The sequence below is a fragment of the Jaculus jaculus genome, chromosome 20 (genome assembly GCF_020740685.1).
Source record: "Jaculus jaculus isolate mJacJac1 chromosome 20, mJacJac1.mat.Y.cur, whole genome shotgun sequence".
In the NCBI taxonomy this organism is placed as follows: Eukaryota; Metazoa; Chordata; class Mammalia; order Rodentia; family Dipodidae; genus Jaculus; species Jaculus jaculus.
Window position 1 is genome coordinate 22,385,187 of NC_059121.1, and position 25,845 is coordinate 22,411,031.

General features: G+C 44.5%; 1 protein-coding gene across 3 annotated transcripts in view; it reads left to right on the plus strand.

The window, feature by feature from the left end:
- Plpp1 (phospholipid phosphatase 1) overlaps window positions 1-25,845 on the plus strand; it is a 71,426-nt gene that overhangs the window by 23,331 nt on the left and 22,250 nt on the right. For 2 of the 3 annotated variants that reach the window (XM_045138933.1, XM_045138934.1), the window contains exons 2-3: window positions 11,452-11,606; window positions 25,241-25,521. In XM_045138933.1, coding sequence (XP_044994868.1) covers window positions 11,452-11,606; window positions 25,241-25,521 — 436 coding nt within the window. Of the gene's footprint in view, window positions 1-11,451; window positions 11,607-19,598; window positions 19,751-25,240; window positions 25,522-25,845 lie in introns of all 3 variants that reach the window. The other variant, XM_004664938.2, reaches the window with a different exon arrangement.

The window sequence follows — 25,845 nt, forward strand, 5'->3', positions numbered from 1 at the left end:
GCTACAGAGTTTGGTGTTTGCCCTGGTTGTTTTAAATCTGGTATGGGTTAAAATATTTCTTTGCTATGCCCAATGCCATTTTTTTTTGCAATGTGAATGTGTATTCTGTGCCATTATGGTTTTTTTGAGATTTTATTTTTTGGTATTAATGGCTCAGTTAAAAGATCTTGGACTATAGGAATGTTTGAACATCATTAGGATTGATAAAAACTATGGGGACCTTTAAAGTTGGACTGAATACATTGCATTTTACATCATGGATGGTTATCAGTTTAAGGGGACCGGGGGTGGAATGTGGTGGTTTGATTCAGGTGTCCCTCATAAACTTAGGTGTTCCCAGCTGATGGAGATTTGGGAACTAACGCCTCCTGGAGGCAGTGTGTTGTTGGGGGCGGGCTTGTGGGTGTTATAGCCAGTTTCCCCTTGGCAGTGTTGGGCACACACTCCTGCTGCTGTTGTCCACCCGATGTTGGTGAGGAGGTGACGTCTACCCTCTGCTCATGCCATCCTTTTCCCCTGCCATCATTGACTTTACCTTGAGTCTAAGTGAAAATGAACCCTTTCCTTTGCTGTAGGGTTTTTTTTTGCCTTTCAAAATGTGCTCATATGATCCCAGCTCCAGTACAATGCCAGCAGATTTTTTTTTTTTTTTGGCTAATAAAAGATTAAGTGATAGCCTCAAGGACTGAAGAAACCACAAGTAGATTTCCTGATAAGTCCCAGAAAAGGGAAACTAGGAAAAAAAAAAAAATAGGCTACCTTTTAGTCATCTACCTGCTCTTGCATATAGAAGTCCCTGCAGAGACTTTGCTCCTCATGGTGACCTTGGCCAGCCTGAACGAGAAAGGGAACAGCTGTTCCCACGAGGGAGTGGAAGGAACGAGTGGCTGGGCCACTTGGCACTGCTTCAGTGTGCTTTTTTGAAGCAGGAACAACAGGTGATCGGCTTCTTGATGTTTATTTTTGTTAGGGTATGAACAGTTAGGTGAATTTTGTGTGTGTGTGTGTGTATGTGTGTGTGTAAATTTCAACTGCTTTAGAGTTTGTGTTTGTTTTACAGTCCTGGAGTCTGAACCCAGCTTCATGAACGTTAGGGAAATGCTTTGTATTTCAGCTGCATCCCAGCCCTGGCTCTAGATTTTTTTTAAACCATTTAAATATGTACATAAATTTATTTTAAGTGTCTTAGAATGCTTCAAGGTTGAGGATATTGTAGGTAATTATTGACTCAAAACCATAAAATGTAAAACCTCTTTGGTAAGTATCACTTACATCCAAACTGACTTTTTTCCCTTTTGTCCCAATTTTTAAAAAAAGGTAAGTCAGTACTTTTTATAGTAGAATCCTCCAGCCACAGAGGAGGTGGTGGCTGCAAGCCAGTGACCAGAGCGTAGGTGCCTCCAAAAGCTGACGGTGCCCTGTTCATACGCTGCCACCTCTGATCACACCCAACCGTCCAGCGCCCTGCAGCCCTGACTTTTCCTTCACCTCTACCCTGCCCAGACCGATTCTGTCCTGAAGTACGTTTTCACGAAGTCTCTTTCTGCTCAAGAGACCATGTGGAGTCTTCATCAAGTTATTTGCCCAGGATTGAAGACCTTCATATTGTAGTTTGGCTCTGTCCATTCACATTTCTCTTCCTTATTTGCCTGTCCCCCACATGTTTTTTTTTTCTTTTTTTGTTGTTGTTTGTTTTGTTTTGTGTTTTTGAGGTAGGGTCTCACTCTAGCCCAGGCTAACCTGGAATTCAGTATATAGCCTCAGGGTGGCCTCGAACTCATGGCGACCCTCCTACCTCTGCCTCCCGAGTGCTGAGTGCTGGGATTCAAGATGTGTGCTAGGTGTGGTGGCACACATCTTGAATCCCGGCACTTACTTTAATGTGTGTGTGCGAGAGAGGGGGAGCTGTGGGGAAGAGAGGAGAGAGAGTATGAATTTCTTGAGAGCGGTTACTGTGGTAGCTCATTGTCATAATCCCAGCACTGTGGTGGCTGAAGTAGGAGGAGTCAGTGAATTCAAGGCTACCGAGTAAGACCTTGTCTCGGCCTCCCTCCCCTGTGCCCTCCAGAAAAGGAAAATAAACCCACAGAGACCCGTCCACCCGCCCTGCCCAAACTCCTCTGGTTCACCTACTTTTTAGCAAATAGCACCGTTTCCAAGCTTGTAGCCTGGGGAGTCCAGGCCGCACTCCCAGGCGGGCCTCCCCCGGCACGGCTGCTGGCCAGTAGTGGTCAGTATTCTCTTGCCCTGCGCAGCGCCTCCTTGGCCCGTCCCTCCCGTGCATTTCCCCGGGTTTCCACAATTAAAAGGATGTAGTAGAACACAGCTCTTCCAGTACCAAGTGTTGTCTGAGTGGCTGATGTTGCCATGGTGGTCGTCAGTAAATATTTTTAAATTTCACTCTTTGTAAAAAAATTTAATTTCATTTATTTATTAGAGACACAGAGAAAATGGGTGCACCAGAGCCTCCAGCCACTGCAAAAGAACTCTCGATGTGTACGCCCCCTTGTGCATCTGGCTTATGTGGGACCTGGAGAATTGAATTGGGGTCCTTAGGCTTCACAGGCATGCACCTTAACTATTAAGCCATCTATCCAGCCCTCACTCTTTTGTTATATGCTTTAATTAAATTTCAGAGTCAATCCTTGATCTTTTTTATTTTATTTTATTTTTAAATTTGTGTGTGTGTGTGTGTGTGTGAGAGAGAGAGAGAGAGAGAGAGAGAGAGAGGGAGAGAGAGAGAGAGGGAGAATGGGAGGGAGGGAAGGAAGGAGGGAGGGAGGGAGGGAGGGGGAATTGACATACCAGGGCCTCTAGCCACTGTAATTGAAGATGCATGAGCCATCTTGTGTGAATGGCTTATGTGGGTTTCAGGGAGTCAAACCCTGGGTCCTTAGGCTTTGCAAGCAAGCGCATTAACTGCAAAGTCATCTCTCCAGCCTCTTGGTCTTTTTAAAAATATTTATTTATATTTAAATATATTTATATTTAAATGGGGGGGGAAGAGAAGGAGTAGAGGGAGGAAAGAAGAGTCAGGTATAGAGAATGGGTGTGCCAGGGCCCCCAGCCACTGCAAACGAACTCCAGATCCATGCGCCACCTTGTGCATCTCACTTATATAGGTCCTGGGGAATCAAACCTGGATCCTTCAGCTTTGCAGGCAAGTGCCTTAATGACTAAGCCATCTCTCCAGCCCTAAAAATATGTGCTTGCTTGAGAGAGAGAGACAGAATGGACACACCAGGGTCTATAGCCATCTTGTGCATCTGTCTTACTTAGGCTTCACAGCAAGCTCCTTAAGCACTAAGCCAGCTCTCCAGCCCCCGTTTCTTGCTTTTTCTGAGACAGGTTCTTAATATAACCCAGGCTGACATGGAACTCACTGTGTATTACAGGCTAGCCTCAAACTCAGTGATTCTCTTGCCTCAGTCTCCTGAATGCTGGGATCAAAGGTATGAATTATCACACTTGGCTGGGGAAGGAGCTCAATGGTTAAAGGCACTTGCTTGCAAAGCCTGACATCAGGGTTTGACTCCCTGGTACTCACATAAAGCCAGATTCACAAAGTGACACATGAGTCTCAAGTTTGTAGTGACAAGAAGCCCTGGCACATCTATTCTCATTCCCTCCCACCCACCCCCTGTCTCTCTCAAATAAACTCTAGCCCAGGCTGACCTGGAATTTTTTATTTATTTATTTATTTGAGAGCGACAGACACAGGGAGAAAGACAGATAGAGGGAGAGAGAGAGAATGGGCGCGCCAGGGCCTCCAGCCACTGCAAACGAACTCCAGACGCGTGCGCCCCCTTGTGCATCTGGCTTAAGTGTGTCCTGGGGAACCGAGCCTCGAACTGGGGTCCTTAGGCTTCACAGGCAAGCGCTTAACCGCTAAGCTATCTCTCCAGCCCTGACCTGGAATTTTTCATGCAGTCTCAGGGTGGCCTTGAACTCGTAGCGATCCTCCTACCTTTGCTTTCCGAGTGCTAGGATTAAAGGCATGTGCCACCATGCCTAGCTAAAAAGCTCCTTTTTTAAATTTTTAGGCTTTTTAAAAATTTATTTTTATTAACAACTTCTATGATTATAAACAATATCCCATGGTAATGCCCTCCCTCCCCCCACTTTTCCCTTTGAAACTCCATTCTCCATCATATCCCCTCTTCCTCTCAATCAGTCTCTTTTATTTGGATGTCATCATCTTTTCCTCCTCTTATGATGGTCTTGTGTAGGTAGTGTCAGGCACTGTGAGGTCATGGACATCCAGGCCATTTTGTGTCTGGAAGATTGCATTGTAAGGAGTCCTATCCTTCCTCTGACTCTTACATTCTTCCTGCCACCTCTTCTGCAATGGACCCAGCTATTGCAAACGTGAGATGCCTGGGTGCTCACAGCATGGATTCCTATTCTCTGTCCAAGACTCTGCATCTTGTCACTTTTTCTGAGTGATCTTAATGAAGTCTTTCATTGTCATCTGTTCTCTTTGTGACTGACAATTCGAAATACCCCTCCTGAGTGCCAGATACGAACGTCTGCTTACGCACCAGACAGGCAACATGTGTCAGATGGTCAGGATTAACAGGAAGTGGACTCTGCATTTGATCAGGAGGGAAACAAATGATCTTAACTGGCAAATTTACTTGTCTCACCTACTAAGTTGGCAAAACTTCTTTTCAAGATTTATTTATTTATCTTTTAAGTTTGTGCACCTACTAACCTTTTTAGGAAGAGGGGATGAAAATCCTTTCTTTTGGGGCATAACACCTACTTGTTGATTCCCAAGAGGCTTTCCCATGTGATCCTGGAAGAATGTGCAACCCCCATTTGCAAAGATAGCAAGAAAAATATAGAGAATATTTCACATTTTTCTTCACAAAATGTATTTTATCCAAACTGATTTGAACACAAAGACCATTCCTTAAGTTTGGAATGAACAAAACTGCCTAAAAACTGCTCAGGTAACACAAAGCAGTAAAGAACTGAAATCTTTTTTTTTTTTTTAATTTGCTACTTACATGAGGGTTTTACTCATTTCTAAGGACTGAAGGGCCCAGAGATCACGGCCATTCTTTCTCCCAGATCAAGAAACAGATCTCGACTCCTTGCCTGGAGGAGAGGTGCTGTTGTGATGTGTGAAAAGAAGACACAGTATTAAAATCCGTCTTCCCTGCTTACCAGCTGTGCAGCACAGGTCACCTGCTCTGCTTCCCACCCCAGAGCTGTTTCCCTTCCCACAGCTATTTCACGTCTGTGAGCTGCTGATAACGCTGGGCCGCGAGAGAACTGCTGCCGACACGTCCTGAAGATGTGCTTCAGTTCTGCCCTTTCTCTCTCCTAAGCTCAAGCACTGCTGACCATTTCATTAACCCACAGAACCCCTCACTTTCATCTATTTTTCTTTGTTTTCCATTAGTTTCTAGTCTATATTCCTTTTACTTCCTTGCATTTCTAAAAAACAGGTTATTGCACTAGTATTTGTTTTATTAACTTCCTCCCCTTCTTCCCTCCTCTCCCCTCCTTTTTGAGACAAGGTGTCATTATGTGTCCTCAGCTGGCCTGGGGCTTGTGACAGTCGCCCTGCCTCACATCTTCAGTGTTTGGACTGTAGACATGGGCTAACATGCTTAGCTCAAACTGTTCATTTATAGATCTTTAAAGATGTGGTGTGGAATGTTTAATACTATGAATATATACTTAATTGATATTTTCCACAGCTATGGAAGATATGAATAGTTTTAATTAAAATTATTAAAATTCAGTCTTTCCGTCACATTAGCCATATATAAAGTGCTCACTAGCTGGGTGAGGCCACTAGATACTGTACTGGAACATTTCTTTTATCAGAAAATTCAGTTGGAGCCGGGCGTGGTGGCGCACGCCTTGAATCCCAGCACTCGGGAGGCAGAGGTAGGAGGATCACCATGAGTTCGAGGCCACCCTGAGGCTACATAGTGAATTCCAGGTCAGCCTGAGCTAGACTGAGACCCTCACTGAAAAACCAAAAACAACAACAAAAAAAGAAAATTCAGTTGGATAGCACTGCCCTGAATTTTATTTTATTTCCCATCAAACTGCAGCTGAGCTATGTTAACATATAATTAACTTTGAGTGAGTTAGTTTGTTTGTCTTGGAGACAGGATCTTGCTATGTAGCCCAGGCAGAAACATGCTGTGTAGTTAAAACTGGCTTGGAGTTTGGGATCCTCTTGCCTCAGCCTCCCAAGTTTATGATTATAGGTGTATGCCACTAAATCTGCCCATAGACTTGAGTGTTTTAATGTCACAAACTTGAAAAACTCACTAGAGTACTATATATTTATGAAGTAAGCTGAACAGACTGCCTTTTTAAAAAAATTATTTTATTTGACAGAGAAAGAGGGAGGAGGGAGGGAGGAAGAGAGAGAGGGAGAGAATGGGCATGCCAGCGCCTCCAGCCACTGCAAACGAACTCCAGATGCGTGCGCCACCTTGTACATCTGGCTAACGTGGGTCCTGGGGAACCGAGCCTCGAACCGGGGTCCTTAGGCTTCACAGGCAAGTGCTTAACCGCTAAGCCATCTCTCCAGCCCGTATTGTCTATTTTTTGATTGTCTGCCCTGCCCTCACTGCCAGGAGGCTGGCTTTGCCTTTTGGGGTGTCGATGGGCCTGGCATGGCAAGCATGGCAGACATGTGTACCCCACCCAGTAGCAGCCGCAGAACCATGGAGTAGCAGGGACTAGCTGGAAGGGGAAGGGCGTCACTGGGGATGGTAGGGGACAAGAAAGGTAGGGGTGAACATATAATATGTCATGTACACGTACGAAAATGTCACAGTGAAGCCAATTGCTGCGTACAATTTAGATGCTGAGAAGACATTACAGAATATAGTACCTACCCTTAGAGTTGCTGGAAGATTTTCAAAGGGCAGATTAAGGGGCTGGAGAGATGGCTTAGTAGTTAAGGTACTTTCCCGTGAAGCCAAAGCCCAGGACCACAAACACCAGATGCACAAGGTGGCACATGTGTCTGGAGTTTGTTTGCAGCAGCTGAAGATCCTGGAGCGCCCATTCTCTCGGTCTCTCTTTTTCTGTCTCAAACAAATTAAAAAAAAAATTAAGCAGTTTAAAATGCAGTGCAATCAGTGTGTGTGCGGAGCACCCTGGAACAGATAAGCACGGTCTGACTTGCACTTGAGGTAGACAGGGAGGCACCTGCCTTCAGTGGGAGTGTGAGAATCCGGAAGGGCGCACTGCGGGTTGAGAGCGTTGCAGGCTGAGAGCAGAGGGTCCCACGTAACGGGCTCAGGGGCTGCAGAGGCAGTGTTCTCAGCACTACACGAAGTCCTCAGATCAAGGTGCGCGCCTCCTGGCAACTCCCTGTCTATCATCTGATGGTCCTTCTCTGACTTCCCAGCTCTGAAGTGTCACCGTGAGGTCTGCCTCAGCAGTGTGATCAGTCCTCAAGCTGTGCCTTTTTATCTTCAAGATGCTCTTGTATCTTTTTCTGTTTGGACTATCAACATGCTACTTACTACCTAACTTCTCTGTCATTTCAAAGCTGTATTAAACATTTACTTTTTCTCTTTCACCCTGTTAGGGTAATTAATTTCTTTTTGTTAATTTTTTTTTAATTTTTTTGTTCATTTTTTATTTATTTATTTGAGAGCGACAGACACAGAGAGAAAGACAGATGGAGGGAGAGAGAGAGAATGGGCGCGCCAGGGCTTCCAGCCTCTGCAAACGAACTCCAGACGCGTGCGCCCCCTTGTGCATCTGGCTAACGTGGGACCTGGGGAACTGAGCCTCGAACCGGGGTCCTTAGGCTTCACAGGCAAGCGCTCAACCGCTAGGCCATCTCCCCAGCCCTCTTTTTGTTAATTTTTTAATGATTTATTTTTATTTAAATAGAGATAGGGAGAAAGAGTGAGAGAGAATGGGTGCGCCAGGGCCTCTAACCACTACGAACAAACTCCAAATGCATGTTCTACCATGTGCATCTGGCTTACGTGGGACCTGGAGACTCGAACCTGAGTCCTTAGGCTCTGCAGCCCTGTGCCTTAACTGCTAAGCCATCTCTCCTGCCCCTCTTTATAATTTTTATTTATTTACAAATGAGAGAGAATAAGAATGGGCATGCTAGGGCCGCCAGCCACTGCAAACGAACTCCAGACCCATGCACCATCATGTGCATCTGGCTTACGTGGGACCTGCAGAATCAAACTCAGGTAGCTAGGCTTCCCAGACAAGCACCTTAGCCACTGAGCAATTTCCCCAGTCCAAAAGTCATTAATTTCTATGTTGTTGACCTTGAGCAAAAGAAGATAACTATTTTCTTTTTACCCCCCCTTTTTTTTGTTTTTTTTTTTCAAGGTAGGGTCTCACTCTAGCCCAGGCTGACCTGGAATTCACTGTGTTATCTCAGGGTGGCCTCAAACTCATGGCGATCCTACTACCTCTGCCTCCTGAGTGCTGGGATTAAAGGTGTGTGCCGCCGTGCTCGGCTTAGCCAGATCATTTGTACCCGTAGGAATGTACATATATTCACTGGCTCAAGAACTGGCCTGTGTTGGAGGCCTGGTTTCCCCCTGTCCCACGTCAAGTGTGAGCAGCATTAATTACTTTGAGTGTCAATAATAATTTTAATGAGAAGATGAGGATCCAGATAGCACCTATGTCAGAGTCAAGACCAGGAGGAAGTTGATTTGGGTAGTCCAGTGCCCTGCATGTGTGAGCATGCGGCGTGGATCGTGCCTGGGAGAGCCTCGCTCACCCACTCCCCGTGTGCGCCCGTGGGCGCGGTTGTCCTGCTGCCCCCCGCCTTGCTGCTCTCCTGCCTCTCCTGCTGCCTGTGCCGCACCTGCCTTTCCAGTTCACCTTGCTTCCCTTTGAAATACGCGTGCTCCTAACTTCCAGAGTTTACATTGACCTCTGAGGTCCTGCAGGTCCACTCATCCCATGTTAACCCTCCTATTTCTATTTCATGGCACATTTCTGCCAGTTCCTTTTGAATTGACATGGAGTAAGAATAGAGTTTGGGGATTAACCTTCACAGTCAAGATATGGAAGAGTTTTACCACTCCCACCCCAAACATGTCTTGGTATTTCCTTTTAAAACAGTTTTCTGAGTATACAGTTCTGTTTTTACATATACAGTTTAGATTTACTTTATTTTATTTACATTTTATTTATTGGGGGGGCAGATAAAGAATGGGCATTCCATGGCCTCTAGACACTGCAAACAAACTCCAGATGCATGTGCCACCTTGTGCATCTGGCTTTACATGGGTACTGGGGAATCAAACCTGGGTCCTTTGCCTTTGCTGGAAAGAACCTTAAATGCTAAGCCATCTCTTCAATTCTCTCCTTTATTTTTATAAGAGAGAGAGATGAGGGAGGGAGGGAGAATATGGGCACTCCAGTGCCCCTTGCAGCTGCAGACGAACTCCAGATACATGCACCACTTTGCATCTGGCTTTACATCATACTGGGGAGTAGAACCTGGACTGCCAGGCTCTGTTAGCTGGAGCCTTTAGCCATGAGCCGCCTCCCAGCCCCAGTTGAGCGACTTGAACCCAGCCTCTGCTGTATGGCCACTTTGCCTTCAGTACATGCGGAGTACATCTGTGTGGAGTATGGGGGGAATGAGTATATGATTGAATTGTCTAAAACAAAGTCTAACAGTGCTGTGGTGCACACCTTTAAACCCAGCACTCGGGAGGCAGAGGTAGGAGGATCGCTGCAAGTTCGAGGCCACCCTAAGACTACATAGTGAATTCTAGGTCAGCCTGAGCCAGAGCGAGACCCTACCTCAAAAAAAAAAAAAAAAAAAAAAGGGAGTGGTGGCACACGCTTTTAATCCCAGCACTTGGGAGGCAGAGGTGGGAGGATTGCTTAGAGTTTGAGGCCACCCTGGAACTCCATAGTGAATTTCAGGTCACCCTGAACTCGAGCAAGACCCTACCTCAAAAAATAAAATAGCTGGGCATGGTGGCGCACACCATTAATCCCAGCATTTAGGAGGCAGAGGTAAGAGGATCACTGTGAGTTCAAGGTCACCCTGAGACTACAGAGTGAATTCCAGGTTAGCCTGAGCTAGAGTGAGATCCTACCTCAGAAAGCCAAAATAAATAAGTATGGCTTGAGAGATGGCTTTAGTGGTTAAGACACTTGGCCTGCAAAGCCAAAGGACCTAGGTTTGATTTCCCCAGGACCTACATAAGCCAAAGTGGTACATGTATCTGGAGTCCACTTGCAGTGGCTGGAGGCCCTGGTGTGCCCATTCTCTCTCTAACTTCCTGCCCCCCCAAAATAATAAAATATTTTTTAAAATAAATAAATTTTAATATGTTAAGGGTTGGTGCATGCCTGTAGACCCAGCTACTTGCTAGGGTGAAGCATGTTAAAGTTTAGCATTAGCCAGGTGTGATGGTGCACACCTTTAATCCCAGCACTTGGGAGGCAGAGGTAGGAGGATCGCTGTGAGTTTGAGGCCAGCCTAAGACTACAGAGTGAACTCCAGGTCAGCCTGAGGTAGAACAAAACCCTGCCTCAGAAAGCTAAAACAAGGGCTGGAGAGATGGCTTAGCGGTTAAGCGCTTGCCTGTGAAGCCTAAGGACCCTGGTTCGAGGCTCGGTTCCCCAGGTCCCACGTTAGCCAGATGCACAAGGGGGCGCATGCGTCTGGAGTTCGTTTGCAGTGGCTGGAAGCCCTGGCGCGCCCATTCTCTCTCTCTCCCTCTACCTGTCTTTCTCTCTGTGTCTGTCGCTCTCAAATAAATAAATAAAAAATTAAAAAAATATTTAAAAAATGCAGTCTTTCTTTAAAAAAAAAGCGAAAACAAAAAACAATACAACAACAATAATTAAAAAAAAAAAAGTTCAGCATGGTGCTATGTTAAACTGAATTTGGAGTCCTTCCAGGGCTAATAAACCCAGGTTTTATTTGTCTTTGCAAATCAGGGGCTTATTCCTTTATTTCTGTTTTTATTATCTAATATACATAAAGTTTCTATTCTGTTCCAGCCCTGTTTAATTCTAATGTTGAGCACATTTTTACATTTTTCTTGTACTCTATAATGATGATACTAGTAAATTCATTTGTGTGAGTTTGCCTTTTACCTTAAACATATTTAAGATTCTAAATGATTTCATCATTCAGAATTATTTATAGAATATAAAATAGAAAACCTTCCTGTACTCTCATCTTTCTTTTTCTGTGGATCAATTTTGCTCTCCTCCCTGGTGATTGCTTTTCTCATTGCCTCCAAAATCAGAGGTCAATGCAAGTAAGATGCTGGTTTTTGGGTATGCAGATGCTGCATCGTTTTGTCTGCCTTTACTCTTGGGAATTGTGTGTATTGATCCTTCTCCAGAAAGAGCAAAATATCGTTAAGATTTGTAGCCCGTTCAGCACCCTTTCCTTCCTGAAGAAGTGAATTGAATTTAATCTTGTTTATTTTTTCCCTTCCCTGACAGCTTCCCTGCCTATGACTGTTCTAAATTTTGGCCAAATATACCCATTTCAGAGAGGCTTTTTCTGTTCTGACAACAGCATCAAGTACTCGTACCATGACAGTACCGTCACAACCACCATGCTCGTCCTGGTGGGGGTTGGCTTACCCATTTCCTATGTAAGTAAATTAGTAAGTAGATAGTGGTGGGCTTGTTACAATGGAGGGCGTGTGAAGTGATGGAGCTGGGAGGGGCAGCCAGTTCAAGCCCTGCCTGCCCCAGTGCTGACGCGGGGTGGTGGCTAGGGGAGCCCACTGCTTGCTCCTAGAGAGTGACAGCTCTCCAGTTGAAGGGGATATTGGCACAGTGACTAGAAGTCATTCAGTTACAAAAGGGTGGTGGTTATTGTTTTCCTTTCTGAGGCACGGTCTCATTGTAGCCCCAGCTGACCAGGACCCCCATCTGTAGCCAAGGCTGGCCTTGAATTCACTGCGATCCTCCTTCCTCAGCCTCCTGAGCGCTGAGATAAAAGGTGTGTGCTACCATGCCTGGCCCACACTGATGATGGAAGAATACATGTGGACCAGCTCTTGTTAGTGTCACGCGAGGAAACATGGGCCCAGGTACTTGCTCCAGTCCAGCAAGTTGTATTATGGCCAAGATGAGTCTGAGGTGATTCTTGTCCTGTTGTGCTCTGGAGTGGAAGCTACACTCGTGGTAACTTTAGACTCGTGCAGGCATTGCAAAAATAGTCCCAAGAGTTTCCACATGCTTTACCCAGCTTCATTTGATGATCATATTTTTCTTAACTCTGGAGAAATTACCAATATTAAAAAACAAACTACAGGTCTTCTTCAGATTTCACCAGCTTTTATATGCACTGTGTGTTTCCTGTATAATTAATTCTCTGGCATGTACCACATGTGTGGAGTTGTGTAACTGTAACCAGCCAGGGTCCAGAGCCTTTCTATCACCCAGAAAAACTTTCTCATGGTAGACCTTTAAGGACATTCCCTTCTCTAAATAGCCATCCTTGGCAAGTGCTGAGGGAGGAATTCTCTGTTATCACAGTGCTGTCATTTCAAGTTGGTTACATACATGGGTTCATTCTGCATGCATCCTTTTTAAAAAGCATTTTATTAGCTGGGAGTTGTGACGCACGCCTTTAATCCCAGCACTCAGGAGGCAGAGGTAGGAGGATCACCGTGAGTTTCACGCCAACCTGAGACTCCATAGTGAATTCCAGGTCAGCCTGAGGTAGAGTGAGACCCTACCTCGAAAAACCAAAAAACAATCAATCAAAAAACACCATTTTTATGTTTTAGATAGAGAGAGAGGAAAGGGAGAAGGAGAGAATGGGCGCGCCAGGTCCTCCAGCTGCTGCACACCAACTCCAGATGCGTGTGCCACTATGTGCATCTGGCTTACTTGGGTACTGGTGAATCAAACCTGGGTCCTTAGGCTTTGCAGACAAGCTGCTTAACCACTAAACCATCTCTCCAAGATTTATCATTGTATTGTAGCAGTAAACATATGTTTGGAATTATATTTAAACTAATATAGATAGTAGTTATATTTTAAGTTATACTTTTGAAATTACCACATGAAGTACAGTTTACATTTTGAAGAAAACAAAACAAATATATGTTTAAGACAAAAAACAGAATTGATAAACTACCTTTAATCCCAGCACTTGGGAGGCAGTAAGAGGAGGATTGCTGTGAGTTCAAGGCCAGCCTGAGACTCCATAGTGAATCCCAGGTCAGCCTGGACTAGAACAAGACCCTACCTCAAAAAAAAAAAAATGGATTTGATAATAAAGATGCAAGTATGTGTTCATGATATAATGTGTAAAGTTTTTGCTCTTGTTGATTATTCAAATCATCAAAAGAATTATCCTTTATAATTCAGTGCCATTTTGCCAGCAGTTCATGGAGTGATTCACAGATTAACATATTCAAAAGCATATCTAAACTGTTTTCATACAAGTTTTTGACTACCTGAAACATAGACTTGCTAACTTTCTCTTGGGAAATGCTTTTTTTTTTTTTTGGAGTCAGGGCAGCAGGGCTTGGTGGCACATGCCTTTAATCCCAGCACTCAGCTGCAGGGTCATTCTCGGTATGGTGGGACTCTGTATCCAAAAGCCAAAATGAGAGGCAGAGAGAGAGACAGACACGCACAGACAGGATTTCACCACTGGTAATTCAGATTGGCTGAGAACTCTATTCCAGACGGGCCTTGGATTCGCAGTCCCTCGTCCTTAGCCTCCTGCGTGCTGAGATCATAGTTGTGTGCTGTCATGCGCACTAGCTCAGAAATGGATTTTTTCAGGGGAGCTCAGAGGATGGATTCTTAAAATCCTGAAGAGCTGACCAATTTCTGAATCCCCACAGAGGGTCATTTCTCAGCTGTTTGTTCTGCGGATGTGTAACCATCGTCCGATGTCGGCGGTGGTAGCACTGGGAGGGGCCGCCTGAGAATGGCGCACCCTGTGTGCGCTGTGATAGGTGTCCCGAGCCGGGCTGCTTTTCCTTCATCATCACTATATTTGAGGCTTTAAGTCTCTGCAGGGAACTTTTCTAGAATGAAGAACATTCCCTGCAGGATTTGGTACAAATAACACTTACAAATGAAGAATTGGGAGTTGTAGAATCTAAATGTTGAAATACTTCTTGAGACTCAGGGAAAGAAATTCCAAAGTGAGTTGTGTTCAGGAATCCTGTATAAATGTATCTTGAAGATGTTTTTTTAAAGTTTTAAAATATATTTTATTTATTTATTTGAGAGAGATGGGGGGAGGGGAGGGAGAGAATGGGTGCGCCAGGGCCTCCAGCCACTGCAAACGAAGATGCATGTGTCCCCTTGTGCATCTAACTAGCATGGGTCCTGGAGAGTTGATCCACGATCCTTTGGCTTCGCAGGCAAACCCCTCGACTGCTAAGTCATCGCTCCAGCTCCTTGAAGATGATTTTTTAAAAATAATTTTATTAATTTTTTGTTTTTATTTGAGAGAGTGAGAGAGAGAGAGAGAGAGGGAGGGAGAGAATGGGTGTGCCAGGGCCTCCAGCCACTGCAAACAAACTCTAGATGCGTGCGCCCCTTTGTGCATCTAGCTAACGTGGGTCCAGGGGAATTGAGCCTCGGAGAGAGAGAATGGGCACGCCAGGGCCTCCAGCTACTGCAAAGGAACTCCAGATGTGTGCACCACTTTGTGCACCAGATGGATTTTCCATGGGTCCTGGGGAATTGAGCCCCAGTTTTCAGGCTTTGAGACAAGTACCTTAACCACTGGGCCATCCGCCAGCCCCGTGAAGATGATTTTTTTGCGTGTGCTGCTGGGGATCAAACCCAGAGCTTTGCCCATGCGAAGCATAACTCTGCCACTGAATGAGACCCCAGCCACAAAGCCCTTTTACCGAGAAAGTTCTGATTCTACAATACTGGGAACCCTTTTCTCTTTACTTTTCAGTTCTGATTTTCTTTATGTCTACCTCTTGGCCTGTAATTTTTTTTGTGTACCCTCATATACAGCTCCATGGACACATTCTAACTTTCCCTGTTTTGGTATAGTCATTCATAGTTTCTCAATAGATACCAAAGATGATGACTTCTCTCAACAGGAGCTACCATATTTGCATAGCTCTTTGCACAACTTTTGAGGTGCCCCTTCTTTAAAAATGACTCAGAATAGCTAGGCATGGTGGCACACCTTTAATCCCAGCACTTGGTAGGTAGAGGTAAGAGGATCTCTGAGTTCAAGGCCACCCTAGGACTACATAGATAGTTCTAGGTCATCTGGGCTACTGTGAGACTACTTTCAACTACTCCCCCCCCCAAAAAAAAAAGCAACTCAGAGAAAGGACCCTTCAGATCTTTCCACCTTGTATAAACCAGTACTTTCTTCCTTTTATTGCTGAGTATTACTCCCTTTTATGTATGTATGAGCGTTTGTTGAGGGACATCACAGTTGTTTACAGTTTTTGCCAATTATAACACTCCTTTTCACTCTAGTAGGGTGGAGAAGTAGATGTGGATTGCTATGCATTTTGGTAAATGCACATGTGAGCTTGTAAGGAAGCTCCACATTGTTTTCCACAGTGGTTGTATCACATGGAATTCTCACCAGCAGAAGGATTCCACATTTCAACAGCGCTAGTATTTTCTGGGTTTAAAAATTTTTTTTAAATTATTTATTTATTTGAGAGTGACAGACACAGAGAGAAAGACAGATAGAGGGAGAGAGAGAGAATGGGCGCGCCAGGGCTTCCAGCCTCTGCAAACGAACTCCAGATGCGTGCGCCCCCTTGTGCATCTGGCTAATGTGGGACCTGGGGAACCGAGCCTCGAACTGGGGTTCTTAGGCTTCACAGGCAAGCGCTTAACCGCTAAGCCATCTTTCCAGCCCCTTAAATTTTTATTTAATATTTATTTGCACACGTGTGTAGGCACACCAGGCATCTTGGTGCTGCAAATGAACCCAGGCCCTTGTGACATTTTTTGCATCAGGCTTACAGGAGGTGTCTTGGGACTTGAACCGCAGGTTGGCAGACTTTACAAACAAGCACCTTAACTTTTTTTTTTTTTTTTTTTTGAGGTAGGTTCTCACTCTGGTCCAGGCTGACCTGGAATTCATTCTGTAGTCTCAGGGTGGCCTTGAACTCTCGGCAATCCTCCTACCTCTGCCTCCCAAGTGCTGGGATTAAAGGCGTGCGCCACCACTCCCGTCGCAAACAAGCACCTTTAACCACTGTGTCATCTTTCCAACTCCTGGATTTTTTATTTTTTTTATCTTGGACATACTAGTAGATATGCAATGTGCAATAACATCTTCCTGTACCTTTAATTTCTTCTTTAAATTGCTAATGATGCTAAACATCATTTCATGTACTTGCTATCTGTGTATGCTCTTGGATGAGCTGTATTTTCAAGTCATCTGTTTATATTTTTCCTTTTTTGTATTTTTTTTTTCTTTTTTTTTTTTCAGAGGCAGGGCTTCACTCTAGTCCAGGCTGACCTAGAATTCCCTGTGTATTTTCAGGGTGGCCTCAAACTCATGACGATCCTCCTACCTCTGCTTCCCAGGTGCTGGGATTAAAGGCATGTGCCATCATGCCTGGCTTTTTGTATTTTTTTAATGAGAGAGAGTGAGTACAAGAGAGAGGGAGAAAGAGAGAGATTAGTATGCCAGGGCCTCTAGCCACTGCAGTCGAACTTCAGACTGTGTGCTATCTTGCACGCATGTGCAACCTTGCATACTTGAGGCAACTTGTGCGTCTGGCTTGCGTGGGATCTGGAGAGTAGAACCTGGGTCCTTAGGTTTCACAGGCAAGTGCCTTAACCACTAAGCCATCTCTGGAGATCAAGCCATTTGTTTTCTAAATCCTCTTTTACTGTAGAGTTTTTTAAAAAATATTTTTGTTTGTTTATTTATTTAAGAGTGACAGACCAGAGAGAAAGAGGCAGATAGAGAGCGAAAGAGAGAATGGGCACGCCAGGGCCTCCAGCCACTGCAAACGAACTCCAGATGCATGCGCCCCCTTGTGCATCTGGCTAATGTGGGTCTTGGGGAATCAAGCCTTGAACCAGGGTCCTTAGGCTTCACAGGCAAGTGTTTAACCTCTAAGCCTTCTCTCGAGCCCTACTGTAGAGTTTTTGAGGGGTGCTCCTATAATCTGAACCCATAATGATCTCTTGCTATCTTTTTCTATGTCTAGTAAAAGATAGATGCACATTCTTTTTTACTTTGTGGAAGTGGTGAGTTACTGTACTGTGCTCTCCTGAGCCATTCATTATAAATACAGTAGAAGTAGAAAGCTTTACTGACTTGAGGATGAGTTCGGTTACCAGCAGAGAACCTGAGTTCTGAATGGGTAATTTTGATCATCTATTGGTCATATTAAGGAGCAGGATGTGGGAATGTAAAATGCTACAACCTCTTTGGAAAACAGTTCGGCAGTTACTTAAAAAAGTTAAACATACGGTTACCATGTGATCCAGTAATTCTACTTGCAGGCATCTGCCTGTTAGAAATGAAAATATATCTACACAAAGACTTGTGTATATGAATGTTCAAAGCAGTGGTAGTCATAATAACCCCAAACTGCAAACAACTGGAATGTTCATTAACTAGTGAATGGATCAAACAAATGTGCTATGTATATACGATAGCATATGGTAGCAGCTGACAGGGGTAATTGTATGCTACAACATGGATTACCCTCAAGAATATTACATCAAATAATATAAGCTATGTGTAAAATGCTACATGTTGTATGATTCCCTTTATATGAAATGCCAGGAAAGACAGATCTGTGTACAGACAGAAAGCAGATGAATAAGATTGCTTCAGGTTGGTGGTAGGAGGATGGACCAATGTAAACAGTCTCAAGAGAATTTTTAGAGTAATAAAATGTTATGAGATTATATTTTAGTGATTATTGTATAGCTTTATAAATTGCTTTTGATAAATTGAGAGTTGATGAATTTTTCCTAGAATAAAGACATGAAGCCTAAGGAGTTTTGAATACTAATATGTAAGTTGAGTTTCAGTACTAAATATCTTATTCAAGAAAGAAGAGATGCTTATTGAAATAATGTAGCCAATTCAGAAATGCCCTGTAAACAGCAAAAATCTCCATTATTTTGCGTGGAGCTCTCACAAATAAAATGAATTAATAGTTCTTTGTAGGGTTTTGTTTGAAGCTAAATGTTTAGTCGTTGATTAGGGCAGGCAGCAACTAAAACCATGGTTCTGTGTATTCAGTGCCACAGTGTGCATTGATAAGTATAAAATGATTGTGTAACTCTCTTGAAGTTGTACTTTAGCCATGGTATATGTATTGAAGGCTTGGACATTTTACTCCATTCCTCTAAATGCAAGTAAGTTGGTGGATCAAGAGAGTCTGCATTCAGAAATGAGAAATATTTAGTGTAAGGGGTTAGTTAACAAAGTTAGAAGTATGGCTTTGGGAACCTTGAAACATCTTACAGATTGTTAAAGGCGTGGTGGTGCACACCTTGAATCCTAGTACTTGGGAGGCAGAAGTAGGAAGATTGCAGTTAGTTTGAGGCCTCTGTGGGACTACATAGTGAATTCCAGGGCAGCCTGAGCTAGAGTGAGACCCTACCTCGAAAAACAAAAACAAAAAAAGAAATACAATGTGGTTTATGTCGTCAGGGTCTAAACAAAAAATAACAAGATTAATAAAAGGGAGATGTGATTTCATCTTTTTGACCTGGGTAAGTTAGACACACTTGCGAATGTTGTGGATGCATTCAGACAGAGCGGCAGAGTTTGGTGGCCGTTCAGCCCTTAGTGGGTTGATGGCGCCTTGGCCTACAGTGCGCAGGTTTGCTTAGTGGTGAAGCTAAGCTGCCTGGAGTGTAGGAAGACGTAGGGGAGAGCCTTTCATGCCTGGGTCAGTCTTGAAGTCGCCCTCATGGGGAGGGCTTTTGCTAAACTGCATGTCTTTTTACAACGCCAAGTGAATTATTTCGTGAAGTACAGTACTGGCTTTATAAAGTTCACATTTAGACAGAAGTTAGGCATTTCAAGAGGTGAATTTGAGCCCTGATTGACACAGAAAATATTAATGATAACACAGTGCTGTGTGGTTGGTGGTTTTGTGCTTGACACTAGTGACCATCTTTTCTAAGGACATTCAGTTAAGTCCCGAGTAGGCCCCCAGCAGCGCCAAACTTGGTCCGGTCAACATAGAGGCGAGTGACGAAAGCTTCCTTCACCCTGATAGCCTAGCCGGTGACCGTGATGGGTCCGAGTGTCGCAGCGGTGGGGATAAAATGGGGACTGTCTGGAAGCAGAGCCCACGGCAAATTGGTTTTTAAAATGTTGAAAACCTGGTTGATTAAATAAGGAGGATGTGAGAGGAGATTCCCTCGAAATCTGTTGCTTGCACTCGGCTGGAGCAAAGGGGGACGGCGCTCTGTTAACCTGGCCGGCGGGCGGCGGGCGGCGGCGCCCGTGGAAGAGCTCAGCGAGCCTGAGCTGCGCTCCCGCCCGTGGGCTCTGTGCATGCATCGCTGGCTTCCTCCTCACGCGTGCTCGCCCTCTCCTGCCAAACGTGCTTTTGAGCATCGTCTCTGGTGATTGTGTCCACTGATCAGCTTTGATAATTTTTAATGATATTTCATTTATTCCCTTTTGCTAGCTGGATTGCCTTTTGCAATTCTTACTGCAAGGCATACCCCCTTTCAACGTGGGATATTCTGTAATGATGAGTCCATCAAGTACCCTTACAAAGAAGACACCATCCCCTATGCGTTATTAGGTGGAATAATCATTCCATTCAATATTATCGTTGTAAGTGAAATCCACCTTTCCAAGTTTGTAACATTTGAGCACTTAGCTTGATCTTGTTAATTTATTGGTTATTAAATGTGTAACTCTCCAAACAATATTAAAAAAAAAACTTTCACAAGAAGGTTTGTTTGATCAAGATATTCTTGGCTAATTTAAATGAGGCCAAAATAATAATAATGTATAATTAGAAGAAACTCAATGTGTGTGTATTGATGCTAATCGTTTTTGTCATTGTGATTTTTTTTAGAGCTGTAACTTGTTTCAGTAATTGTTCAATTAATCATGGAATGTTCCAGTGCTATGCTCAAGCATGTAGTATGTAAATATGTATTAGGTATTTTACAATTTACTGTATCTGTGAAATACTGTGTACTACTGAGTCAGGTAAGACACATTTCTAATGTTAGAACTTCATTCAAGCCATGCTGTTTAAAAGAATTTTTAGATACTGCCTTAAGTGGAAGCGGAAACTTCAGGTAGCGGCGGACCCTGGAGAGCCTTGCTGGTCCTAAAAGCAAGGCTGAGTCTTTGGCCCCTGGTGCCTCAGGTGAAATGTTCAGAGACCGTAGCCCAAGGCACAATTCAGTGACAAGCTAGATACTTTTATGACCTTTATGCCCAGAAATTCTATTAGTTAAACATTTTGTGCTCTAACACTGTAAGTTTAGAAACAAAACTGATGTTTGTTAAAAGCAGAAGGCCTGGCCCTGTCCAAGGACAAGACCAACAAGATGACCGTGTGTATTGCCCTGTCTGTTTATGGTCACACTGTCTTCTTAGCAGTGAGAGGTGACTGGCTCATGCTTTGTGGGGAACAGCTAATGCGGGAGAACTTGTACTCACACGGCCTGTCTCCCAAGGCTGAGGGTCTGAGAGGCAGCTGCTGCTCTGGGCGTCCTGCTGTGTGCCTTGAGGCGGGCCTGGCGCAGGTGCTCGCGCGAAGCTCTTCGCGTGACTGAGATGCTGGGGTCGTCGTGCAGGAACCTTGGTGACTCTCCTTCTGTGTGTCAGAGTTTTAAGAAATCAAGGGTTCCTTTAGCCAGAACTTTACACTGAGTTTTTACTGCTGTTATTGCTCCACTAAGGAGAGAGTAGTTTGTTTTGTTTTCTATTGAGACAAGGCTTTTATTGTGTTCCCAAGGCTGAGCACCAATTCATGGGCTCAAGTGTTTGTCCACCTCAGTCTGAGTGAGTAACTGGGATTACAGACGTGTTTGGCTAGTTTTTTTTTTTTTAAAGTATACATACTCGATTCATATCTCAGCATGATGGTCCATGCCTATAATTCCAGCAGTTGGAAGGCTGATGAGGGAGGATTGAGAGTTCAAGATTAGCCTGGGTTACTTTGCAAGACTGTCTCGGGACAAATAAAACAGCAACAACAACAAACACCCCTCAACAAACAAGGAAAAGTTTCTGATACTAACTTAAAATGTAAATATTTTTAAAATAGATTTCATAGTTTCAAATATTACCTGATATGAGGTAAAACTCATGTATTCAAATAAAAACATGCTAGAAATAGGGCTGGAAAGATGGCTTAGCGGTTAAAGTGTTTGCCTGCAAAGCCTAAGGACCCAGGTTCAATTTCCTGGGGCCCATGTAAGCCAGATGCACAAGGAGCACATGCACCTGGAGTTTGTTTGCAGTAGTAGAGGTCGTGGCTCACCCACTGTCTCTCTTTCTCTCTTAGATAAATAGTTTTTAATTTTATTTATTTATTTATTTGAGAGCGACAGAAACAGAGAGAAAGACAGAGGGAGAGAGAGGGAATGGGCGTGCCAGGGCTTCCAGCCTCTGCAAACGAACTCCAGACGCGTGCGCCCCCTTGTGCATCTGGCTAACGTGGGACCTGGGGAACCGAGCCTCGAACCGGGGTCCTTAGGCTTCACAGGCAAGCGCTTAACCACTAAGCCATCTCTCCAGCCCAAGATAAATAGTTTTTAAATGGTAGCAATATACTTGTATTTCAGTTGTACTTTTCTGTCAGTAACATGAGATGCAGCCCGAGGCTGAGGTTGAGTGCCGAGTCCGCTCTGGCGTGGAGGAGGCCTGCGGAGAGCTGCGTGGAGGAGCACGGCCTCGGCGCCCGTCTTCCTGAGCTCGCGCCTCCTCCCTCCGCTGTCTCAACGCGGCCCTTGGGAAAGCCTGCCCGTGTGCTCACGTGGCCAGAGCACCAGCACCAGCCTGGCTCCTTGTCCAGCGGTGCTCTGAAGGTGCCCTTTTCCTGTCAGCAAAGACGAACCCTGCTCTGGGCAAGGTTGGCGTGCTAATCTAAAACAGTTCCATTTGTTCATCAGCTCAGCTCTTTCCAGGCAGTGCTCGATTAGACTTGTGTATGTTTATAAATCATTAAAAGTGATCACTGCTGCAGACTGACTTCATGCCAGTCTTCATGCCCTTTGACGTGACTTGCACGTGGGGCGCAGTTGCGTGCACGAGGGACCAGGGTAGTTTCTCAGGAGCCCGGGAGAGTCTGGGAGGGGGAGAGGGGGTCGGCCACGTCAGCCCCTCCTGAGAAGGCCCAGTAAGCGGGGCTGGAGAAATTCTGTCCAAGCGAAGGTGCACTTAGGCAGGATAAGGAGTGCAGGGGCCATGTGGCGGTTTGGGGTGCTAGAGTATTCCTTGGGGACAGAAACTCTGAAGGAGAGAAAAGTGTAGGGACACTATAGGGACCTAATCCTGTTTAGAGGGGACATGAAGGGCACACGGAGAGCACACAATGAGGTGCAGACTTAAAAGGGGCAAGGTGCAATAATTTAGATAATTACTACCTTAGATCTTCGTAAGTATCCTGTTTTAGTCCCCAAAGTGGTTTTTTGTTTTTTGTTGGAGATAGGGTTACTCTGACCTGGAATTCACTCTGTATTCTCAGGGTGGCCTCAAACTCATGGCAATCCTCCTGCCTCTGCCTCCCAAGTGCTGGGATTAAAGGCTTGTAGCACCACACCTGCCTCTCTTTTTTTTTTTTTAAGTTTTTAAATACTGTATCATGTCCTTATAGTTAAGGAAATAAATGGGAAGCAAGCTGGGTCTTAGGGTTAATTAGGCTACAGTAGTTAGGTATAGACTTGACCAAAGATGAGGAATAGGCAGTAATGGAGCCAAGGGTGGGTGGATAAGCTCTTCAGTGAAATAAGAATACAGCTGTCCCATTCAGATCAGCTGGACAGTTTCTACATTTAATTCAGAAAAGGCTTTAGAACTACTCAAGCTCCTTTCTTTCTGTACAGAGGAACGAGGTTGCAAAACGAGGTAAGCGAATGGGGCACGTGCTAGTTTGTTTCCCCGCCATCCAGGACTGAGGGTTAGGTTCCAGCTGACACTCTGTGTGTACATCAGCTGGGGACCTGGTTTGGCGCTCTGAAAATCAGCAAGCTGGTGTTCCTCTATAAGCGGGAGGAACTTGGGATTGGGCGCCCATCACTGTGCTGAGTGTGGCACCTGCTTCTGGAAAGTGGCCTAGAACTTCATACAGCCGACAGCTGGGCTGTGAGCTTGCAGTGCTAAATCACGGCTGAGCAATACACTTGGTATGTTTCTACTAGTGTAGGCCAGTTCCATAAGAGGACCCACTGTAACTAGCAGCACTTGGAGTTTCTAGGACCCCCAGTGCCCTAAGGAGGGGAAACACTTCTACAACCGACCAGTAGGCGTTGAGGCCCAGGAACCCTAAGCCAAGCAGAGGGGCGGGGGTGTCCCAAGAAACATAGTCTTCCTCTGCTGCAACCTGCTGCCAGAAAGCTTGATGACTTCATCTCCGTGGAGACTGTTTTTATGAGATTTAGTGTGTTTTAAGAGGGTTTAACTTTCAACCCAGGCAGTCACATTCAGATAAGTGATGGACAGCCTACTCTTTTAGACCCTGGTTGATACAAGTTTTCTGTTTAACAGTTGAGAAATCGCCCTGTCCTACAGAGCTTAGACTCTGACTGTCCAAGTTTGGTAAGTGTGGAATTCTAGGAACCACTGAGTCTGATGAAAGAATTTTTGGTATTAGGCTCTTGAAATTCCTCTCTGGAAGCAACCATTTATTCACCTGTGACAAGGCTAACCCTGAAGACAGTTAATCTGCACCAAGTGTAAACATTTGGATGCTTTGTAACAAGGTTTATGTAAATTTAAGATGAAACAAAGAAGCTAGTGAGTGCTGTAAGAGACTGGGTTGTATGTCTCTCCACCTACCTAAAGTTAGTAAACCTACTGTTCTCTATGTGTGTGGGTTTCAGATGCCTACAGTGTATCCTGCTGTCTTATTTAATCAGAAAGTGTTACAGTGTTGTATTTGGCACTCTCTGTAGTTCTCAGGACATTGGTTGATGGACGCTGCACTGAAGTAATCCGTTACTCTCACAGCGTGGTAATGGGAGGGCTTTCACTCTAGTTTTCTGAACAACAGTGAAAAGGAAAGTGAAGAACCTTTTAAAATGTTTCCTTGGGGAAGATGAGGCCACCAGGTATCTTTTGTAAGCCTTGTTAAGGGAGTCTGCCCCAAACTCTGCCCTTTGGACCTTTGATCTCAGTCTTTACAGTCCTGCTTTTGTATAGCATTCATATATACATATATATTTTGGGGGTGGGGGTTGAAGTAGGGTTTCACTCTACCCCAGGCTGACCTGGGATTCACTCTGTAGTCTCAGGGTGGCCTCGAACTCACAGCGATTCTCCTACCTCTGCCTCCCAAGTGCTGGGATTAAAGGGATGTGCCACCACGCCTGAATTTTATGTTATTGTTGTTTTATTTCCAGGCAAACCCAACAGACTGGCCCTTTTGCTTTTTATGAGTGAGTGAGTGAGTGAGAGAGAGAGGGAGAGAATTGGCATTCCAGGCTCTCCAGCCACTGTAATCAAACTCCAGATGCACATGCTATCTTGTGCGCATGAGTCACCTGTGCATCTGGCTTTTGTGGGATCTGGAGAGTCAAACATGGGTCCTTACATTTTGCAGACAAGCGCCTTAAGCAGTAAGTCATCTCTCCAGCCCATATTTTTTGTTTTTTTACTCCCTAAAACTGTATTACTCTTTTTAATATGATGGATGTCCTTGGTTCAAAGGAATGTCAGAGAAAAATGAAGCCTGTCAAGAGTTTTTTTTTTTTAAAGGGATGATATAAGGGAGATTCTGATTGGGAAAGCTTATGGTCTCTGAATAAGCCATAGTTTTGTCTTCTGTAGTATATCTCACTGTCTACCTATTGAGGCTCAGTCTATTTGAACACAGGAAGACAACTAGGCCTTACTATTTCAGGTGTACTGTGCATTGCTGTGGCATGGCCATTGCTTTCTAAGAAGTGTCTGTAGTTGGTTGACCTTACACTTTGTTTAGAAGCAGATATCAAAAAAAAAAGTTAAAAAAAAGCAGATATCTAAAAAAAATGTTTAAAAAAGGACAATAGTATGCTTAAAGATCTTATTGTAATTTATCATTTTATCTCCATTTTTTTGTTTTAAGTACCTATTTGTTTTAACCTATTTTTCTGTTTCTTTCAGATGATAGTTGGAGAAACTCTGTCTGTTCACCTTAACCTATTGCACTCCAATTCCTTTGTGCGGAATAACTACATAGCCACGATCTACAAAGCCATAGGGACGTTTCTGTTTGGGGCTGCTGCTAGTCAGTCCCTGACTGACATTGCCAAGTATTCAATAGGTAGATTACGGCCCCACTTCTTGGACATTTGTGACGTAGACTGGTCAAAAATCAACTGCAGCGATGGTTACATTGAGAATTACATATGTCGGGGGAATGCTGCAAAAGTCAGGGAAGGCAGGTAAGTGTGCTCGGAAGTGCTCGTTTTGTCCACTGCCGTCCTCGTCTTTGTCCTTCTGGTGATGCTGGGGACAGGACACAGGCCTTACAGGTGCTGGACGAGTGCTGTGTGAGAGAGAGACAGTCCCTGCCCAGAGGGTCTGCTGCTATTTTGTAAGTCTTTGTTTTTGTTTGTCTGTCTGTCTCTTTGTTGTTGCGTGTGTGTGGTGTGTGAGGTGATTGTAGTGTGTGTACACACTTGCGTGTGCGCAGATGCACGTATGTAGAGGCCAGAGGAGAACTTCGCGTGTCGTCTTCTGTCACTCGTGTGTGTCTCACTGAGATA